The 8,571-nt window shown below is 39.7% G+C and overlaps 1 protein-coding gene across 1 annotated transcript in view; it reads left to right on the top strand.

Annotated features, from left to right (window-relative positions):
• LOC117460721 (uncharacterized) overlaps positions 1-5,553 on the top strand; it is a 14,166-nt gene extending 8,613 nt beyond the window's left edge. The window contains exons 2-4 of the mRNA XM_071205919.1: positions 3,549-3,626; positions 3,713-3,796; positions 5,248-5,553. Of these exons, the coding sequence (XP_071062020.1) occupies positions 3,549-3,626; positions 3,713-3,796; positions 5,248-5,526 (441 nt within the window). The 3' untranslated portion in view covers positions 5,527-5,553. The remainder of the gene's footprint in view (positions 1-3,548; positions 3,627-3,712; positions 3,797-5,247) is intronic.
• The last annotated feature ends 3,018 nt before the right edge of the window (positions 5,554-8,571 follow it).

The raw sequence follows: 8,571 nt of genomic DNA, 5'->3' as shown, positions 1-8,571 counted from the left end.
TTGAGTGACGGCTCTGTCAAGTGCCTGCCGCTGTTAGCTTCTTGTCTCTCTGCTAGCTGCTCCGTGAAGCTACAGGCACTCTGCCTGCTCAGCTCATCCAGGAAACACAACTTGTAGCCGGCCGTGGTTGTTTGTTCTTCATGCTTATATATCGGACTATTGTGACTCGCTCTGCGGTTAAAACAGACGGTGCATGAATGCGGTAAGTAAAATTCGAGTCCTTTATTTATGTGTTAATGATTTTAATCAGCTACGTAATGAATAGTAAGGCTTGGGTTAGCATGTAAGCTAGTGGTAGCTACATCGGTGCTAACGATGCTAATCGTAGCCTCCAAGTTAAAATCATAGACTGTATATATAAAGGTTAAAACGAAATAGACAAGTGTTAAGTGGGATAATACTGTTGAACAAACGGCTTCTGTTTGAGGTTGATAAAATAAGGTTACATCCTTGTAATTTAGAGATATTTTATTATGAAGGTAGAACTGTATGCATCTAAGGTTAATTTAAATTGGCTATGCTCAAGTATGTAGACAAGCTAATGTCGTGTATGTGAAATCAACCTCACAATAAGATGTGTGTATATTACAATTATTAATGTCATATTTCAAGATGATTACTTAGATATTACAATATGGTTGATTGAGCTGGAGTTCATTATCGAGCTTACACGTTAACGTCATAGTCATCTGAAGAACGAACCCAAACCTTGTTGTTTTTATTAATTGCATTACCAAATGGGTATCAAATAAACAGTAAGCATTGGTAACACAACTTCCAAAGTTACAGTAAAATAAAAAGGACCCTGACTCGGACAATACACTATCCAACATGTTCAACAGAAGAGAATCAGTCATATTGTTTGTACACATGGTACTTTACATATATATATCTGTTTGTTTAAGGTGTCCAGGTGATGCAGACAGGCTGGACCAGAGAGTGAGAGACAGAACTGGACTCCTCACAGCAGTGAACTTCAGCTCAGGTACAAAGACTCTTTTGTCATACTGTACAAAGAATCAAGAAAGATATTGGTTTAAATGAATGAAGTATTGACTTGAATACACTGATATACATTCCAATACACAATACTAAATACTAGATCACCTACACATCAGCTAAGTTGAGGGTTTATTCCATGCAAAAAGTTAGCAATATGACTTTGTCAGCTTTCTAATTTAATGTATTGAAGGCAAAGATATTTAACACATAGTGAGAACTGCTACTATTTATCTCTCAATATTGTCTGTAAAAACGTGGTAAAAGTTATTCTTTCAGTGAGACAACAGAGCAAGCTTCTACAGTTGCACTACGTTTTGTAACAGTTAAATATTATTTTGATAATAACATATATTTCAATGTTGATGAACTTCATACTGTTCATTCATAATCTGATTGCTCACTGTTAAAAAAACCATTACAATTACAAAATAATTATATCTACAGCCCCTAAACACACAAACACAACGCTTTCATAAATAACACACTTGTTCTGCAATAATATGTTTTATGTTTCCTGTCATTTTTGTTAGGAAAGGACATGCCTGAAAGACACGACATTATCTCCTTCTCTGAGGGTCAAGAAGAGCATCCAAGAGGAACATTAAAAGCTGATGTTATGAGACACTCCATCAGCTGATTATTTCTATTTGCCTCACTTTATGAGCTTTACATTGCTTGTGCCTTGTACCGCAGAGTTTGCAACATCACAAATAAATGGGGCCAATCTTCAGTCAGATGTGAATGTGTAATCTAACATTTTCAGTAAGAATAATGGACGAAAGGAGTGCAAATACAAATACAATTTATTGAAATGTGAACCAAAAGTTAATCAAATGTTTTAAATAAAAAGCACATATGGACAGAAGGTGTAAACCTATTAAATGTATAAGTAAACACATTTAGTCAAATAACGTGACAGACTAGGCCTGTGCAGTTGGTATGAGCTGTGCCCAGCATGGGCTCCTCCATCAGCCCTGGTCCTCCTCGCTGAGGAAAGACCCTCAGTCCTCTCCAAACCAACAGACAGGACGTCCATCACACGGAGGTTTCTCCCTGAAGTCTCTGCAGCCCTCTGGACACCACGCTGTCTCAATCCGTCCACACTGAATATGAGAGGGGGAAAATGAAAATAATAAATGCTTTAGACAATAAGAAACATAAAGTTGACTGTTGAGTTGCTCAGTTTTTTTAGATTGTCAATACTATTACTGTATAACTAATATATCAGGTTAAGAGGCACATTCAAATAAAGATTGGTCTTTAAATACATGTTGTCTTTTGAATGTTTGTCTAAAGTCAAGATCTAGAAATGGTACTTAGTTTTAATGATACAGTCTGGTTTATTATGCTGTTTGGAGGAGGCCCTCACAGGTAAGAGCACTAACTAGCTACCATCACATGTACCTTAGCTTGACCCTTAAACGTATAATTAAGTGATATCAAAATACAAATAACTAATGTCATGCAAACATATTAATATTTGCTGATTCCAGTGTTGAATTTAGCAGATTGCATACAAACATTAAGGGGTTTTAAGATCTGAAGTATTATGCTAAAAACTCAATAACTTAGATTATTATTATAGTTTTGCTGAATAGTTTTATGTCCGCTTACCTTAGAACGTAAAATGCGACGGAAGTGTGCAGATGGGGAGCATGTTAGCTTAGCTTGTAGCTTCAGCTAGCTCTGGAACTTCCAGCTCGGTTGGCAGCAGGTCCCTCCTCGGCTCCGCCTCTTTGCCCTTATTTGGACAGGCGGGAGTTGAACTCTTGACATCACTGTCGAGCCGTTAGTGGCCGACTCCGCCTACTAAGGGCTTCACGGCAACTCTGCAGATTCCTATGGGTGACGTCACGGACCCTACGTCCATTTATATATACAGTCTATGGTTGAACCCAATGTGAGCAAATTACTCTGAATGCTGCGACGCAGCACCTGAGATTACTTCCAAGAAGTTGTTCACGTTCTCAATTTTTTACGTTTAACGTTATATTCGTTCGGTACACACGTGTACCGAACCGAAGGGCCCGTACCGAATCATTTCGGTACGTACTATTAGTGATTAGTCACTCATATTCTTTTTATTTGTTATTACCTCCACAGGCAATACAGATGGACATACAAGCACAATTAAAATGACTTGAATAGATATGGTTAATTTGACATAACAGAGCGCACAAGCAGGGAGACAAACTCGTCTCAATAAAATATAACCATGGATGAAAATAAGATATGTTAGCCACAGGTGTTTGATGGCTGTGAAATGTAAAACATCTAATCCTTTATTTCACAAAATGTTTCCTTTTTTGTCAAATACAACGTTGGTAACCAATTCTACTTTCATTTGACCTTCAATAGATTGTCCTAGGATGGGATGTGAACACAAATAACTCTCTAGATGTAGGAAACCAATCATTAACGGCATGTCAAAGACAGGTTGAGGGAAATGTGGGCTTAGATACAAACATAAAAGCCTCAAGGTGTTTAATAATACATTTGAAACTTGAAATGTTATTTCTTTATCATCATTTTAACATTGTTTTCAGGTTTACGAGTGTCTCCAAACGTTCCTGAGTGATTCCCCAGCTCCGGCTCTGGACTACGCTTCAGGACTCTCACTCCAGGTTACTCTTCTTTTATGTTTTATTACCAACTCACATTCATCTGGTGGAAGCCTTTCATTATAAATGTCGGACTTTGCTTTGTGTAGTTGCTGATTGACATCAGATCGTTGCCGGGCTGCTCTGAAGAGGCCAACGAGCTTTACCGCCTCCTGAGACAGCCTCACCTGCAGGTAGGAAGTCTGAATGTGTTGTCTTTTTATCATTGGATATACTTTGCATATATCATTTACAGCAACATAACTTCATGGACAAGCTGAGAAACCAAGTCTCCTTTGAGCAGCATCTCATTCATGTCATTTATAGGCATTTAAATTCACTTTCCATTTAAGAAAAGGCACAAAAACATGTTGAAACAAAACTTAATTTATATTAAGTTGGGTTATAATTAGGGATGTCCCGATCACCTTTTTTTGCTCCCGATCCGATTCCGATCATTTGATTTTGACAATTTGCCGATACCGATTTTTCCCGATCCGATCTTTATGCAATGCATTAAGAAAAAAAAAAGGTAACAGATAACGGCTGGTCATCCAATGCGATGAATTCAGCTATCTAGTTATTTGTATGGCCTTTTCACTGATCTGGGGCAGTTTCTCTTTCCTTTTAAAAGTCTCTGAAAGTGTCGGTTGTTTCAGTGCCGTTACCTGAGTGGCCGCTGTGTACTCGCCGTGTTGTTGTTGGTGTTTGTTTCTCAGGTAGCGTATTAGATTGGTCGTGTTGAACGTAGCTCTGTTCTTTCCACCACGCGGAACCTCCGCCTTGCAAACATTGCATCTGGCTGTTACACTGCCTTCGCTTTCAATTTTATAATACTTCCAAACTCCTGACATTTTCTCTGTCCCGACTCCCGAGTCACCAGCTGAACGTAGCCTCTCGTTAGCTTACTGCTACTATTAGACACTGCGCCCACTCTGTTGCCAGATTTCAGAGAAATAAGCAACCAGGTCTATGAAAACAAGCCCAAAGAAAGCAACACATACATGATGTTGTGTAATTTTAAACCAAAACTAAGTCCTCAGGATGACTTTAAGACGTGAACATGGTAATTTTTGTTTTGTAACATTAAATAAATAAAAAAAATGTATAAAAAAAAAAAAAAAAAAATCCCGATCCCCCGATTTTTTTCTCCCGATCTTTTGAAAATCACGTGATCGGCTCCGATCCCCGATCACGTGATCGGATCGGGACATCTCTAGTTATAATACGAACATGCAGCAAGAAGTGCTCCACTAGATTCAAACAACAACAAAAAAGGAAACTAAAAATATCAACAATAACATGCTATAATTAAATAAAAAGCCAATCCAATAAACACAAGGGATGATCAAATGTTTTTTAAAACAAAGATTAAAGCATGCATGGTGAGGACGGTTTAAAGGCACACGAAGTGACTGTTATTTTGAATATGTTGATTGTTGTGCTTTTATTTATGTGTGCATGTGTATAAATGTGTCTGTTGAATGTGTGTACATATTTTATACATATTTTGTATTCCTCGGGATTGTGGGAAACGCACAAACTGAAAGATTGACAATAAAGTTGACTTTGACATGAAAGTTGTGAAAATGAACCAGAATAGCTTGTTTTTGCTTATAAACTGATGGCTGGTGATCTCTTGCAGGCTCTGCTCTCAGCTCACGATACGGTGGCCCAGAAGGACTACGAGCCAGTTCTGCCTCCGATGCCCGACGAGCTGCCGGAGGAAGAGGAGGCCACCAGGACCGTCTGCCTGGTGAAGAACAAACAGCCTCTGGTGAGCTACACAACCAAAGTCTCCTCAATCCGTCATGTAACACCTCGAAAGAATCTTTGTTTCTTAGAACACATTACAAATTGCATCAGTGGAGAAATTCTGCACATAGTAGGTCTTAACACATATATCAAGATATTTGTCACATAACACACAAATATAGGGACACAAAAGGAACATGGAATTAGTGATTTGAGTGAACTGACCCTTTAGACTGCATTTCATGTGTAGGAGAGTTGCTTTGTGATTTGTGTTTGTATTTTAATATGTAGGCTTTTTTATTTGTGCCAAATTGAAATCGGCGGACTGCATCCAACAGAGACCAGATGTATTGGTTTTAACTGAACTTTAAGGAAGACAATCATGGTATAAAGGAAACATATGAGCATTGTTCACAAAGCAAACTTAATCCGTGTGCCCTCCTCGGGCATTTTTGTACATTTTTCCTGACTTTTTTTTTTAATTTGGTAATCATTTCAGCTGTGTTACAGCTTTTGGCATGGAATTCTGTAAGAAGTCTTCTTTTGAGTCAAATTTTTTAAATCCATTGTCGTTTACACTTATGTCTTTTGTATACTCTCGTGATGCATTTTGTACCCTCCGGACACCTTCGTGGCAAAAATGTACACGCCCATAATAACTGCTATTAAATCATCATACATGAATTTTTTTTTCTACTTTTTTTTTCATGAATCGTTTAAACAGCTTATAACGTACTCAAAACTACCAAACATTCAATAATATTCTGGATTTTAACCCTTTAAATGCCTGTTTCATTATCTGAATTATCTCATTATTTATTAAAAAAAGAACACAAAAAATGAAAATGTTCGATATAATTAGTAGAGGGATGGAACTTTGGTGGCTATTAGAGTCTTGGATGAGTCAAAGATTAGCAACAAAATTGATTTGACTGCATTATTATTTTTTACGTAGTCTTGGATACTACCTCTGGACACCTTCGTGGCAAAAAATGCCTCATTGACTGCCATTCAAACCACCTTTTTTGATCTCACTGCCATTGCAGTATAAACCATGCATTTTGTAATGTCAGCATTTCGGGGCCCCAACTGTGTGTGTGTGTGTGTGTGTGTGTGTGTGTGTGTGTGTGTGTGTGTGTGTGTGTGTGTGTGTGTGTGTGTGTGTGTGTGTGTGTGTGTGTGTGTGTGTGTGTGTGTGTGTGTGTGTGTGTGTGTGTTTTGAAAGATTTGCTCGAGTAATTAAAAAACAACTGTTAGTTTGTTTACGCACCTGGCAGCCAAATGTTAACATGCAGTTTGGCTGAGGGGTTATTTCATGAGTGAGCAGAGAAGGAGAAAGTCCTGGAGCCAAGAGTAGGAGCTAAAATGAAGAGGCATTTCACTGCAGAAGAGGCCGTATAAATGGTCATGCAGCCTTCATCTGCAAGCGATGACTCTTATTCTGAAGAAACAAGCTCCGAGTCTGACATTGGATTATCTCTGGAATCCTCCACAACTGAGAGTGCTTCTGAATGTTTGTCTGAAAGTGGGGAGGACACTGAGGATCCGGCCCATCCTAGCAGTGAGTGGACAGGGAAAATGGGCAAGTCTGGTCTCCATCTCATGCCGAGACGCTGCGCTACATTCAGGCACCCACCGGCATGATTCCAGGGCCCACAAGATATGCCATATCAAGAATTTATGATGTGGCATCCTCTTTTGACCTTTTCTTCACTCCCGACATGATTCAGCTAATTTTACAGATGACAAATCTCTATGGGAGGCGTTCAGTGTCGGGATGGAACGATGTGGATGCTGAAGAGATTCGGGCTTACATGGGACTTCTCATCCTGGCGGGTGTGTACCGGTCCAAAGGGGAATCTACCCGCAGCCTGTGGGTTGACCAGAGTGGGAGACCAATCTTCAGGGCGACCCTGTCCCACAAACGCTTTGAAATGATAAGCGCCAGCCTCCGATTCGATGACCGAGTCACGATACAAGCTCGATACAAGAAGGACAAGCTTACAGCTTTCCGAAATATGTGGGACAAGTGGACAGAGCGCCTCCCACTCTTGTTCAATCCAGGGGAAGACATCTGTGTCGATGAGCAGCTCGTAGCCTTCAGAGGCCGCTGCAAATTCCGGCAGTACATCCCCAGCAAGCCAGCGAAGTACGGGCTGAAAATCTGGATCACCGCAGATGTCGCCACATCATATGCCTGGAGGTGTCAGGTGTATACTGGAAAAGCCGCTGGTGAATCTCCGGAGAAGGGCCAGTCATCCTGGACATGACTGAGGGGCTCAAGGGTGTCACACTTACATGTGACCATTTTTTCACTTCCTACTCACTTGCCCAGGAGCTTCTGAAGAAGAAAGTGGCCCTGGTAGGGACCATCAGGGCAAACAAGCCTGAGCTTCCCCCCAAACTGAAGCAGACTAAGCAGAGAGCTCCAGGTCCCATGCTGCAGGACTTGCTGGTCTGCTGCTGGAAATGAACTGAGCTAAACTGAACACACACACACACACACACACACACACACACACACACACACACACACACACACTTGTTTTGCTCAAACACACACACACATACATCACATATTCAAAGCCTGGATATTTCTGTTTCAAATGTGTTCCTATTTCATATGTTCTGTTGTGTTCTCTTTTGTTGTTGAAGTTTTCAAAGTTGTTGCAGTTTGCCCAATAAATGTTCACATCGATGACTCAGACATTGATTTGAAAATTATTTCAAATGCACAAATCACTGTTGGCCCCCCTGGTAGTCACACGGCTCGATATTATAAACATAATTTCACGGATCGGCCTACAGTGGGAAAATGGTTGATTCTTGTGGAATACAGTAAAAATGTCAAATATAAAAACTTTTCTTCTAGATGAAATGCTGACATTACAAAATGCATGGTTTTATACTGCAATGGCAGTGAGATCAAAAAAGGTGGTTTGAATGGCAGTCAATGAGGCATTTTTTGTCACGAAGGTGTCCAGAGGTAGTATCTAATGCTACGTAAAAAATAATAATGCAGTCAAATCAATTTTGTTGCTAATCTGACTCATCCAAGACTCTATTAACCACTAAAGTTTCATCCCTCTACTAATTATAATATCGATTTTTTTTTTTCCATTTTTTGTGTTTTTTTCGTAAGACAAAATGAAATAATTCAGGGCAGGCAGGCAATGACATCCTGGTTGCAGCTGAGGATAAAGTCCTGTCTGGT

The sequence above is a fragment of the Pseudochaenichthys georgianus genome, chromosome 2 (genome assembly GCF_902827115.2).
Source record: "Pseudochaenichthys georgianus chromosome 2, fPseGeo1.2, whole genome shotgun sequence".
Classification (NCBI taxonomy): domain Eukaryota; kingdom Metazoa; phylum Chordata; class Actinopteri; order Perciformes; family Channichthyidae; genus Pseudochaenichthys; species Pseudochaenichthys georgianus.
This window is presented reverse-complemented; position numbering and strand designations above follow the sequence as displayed.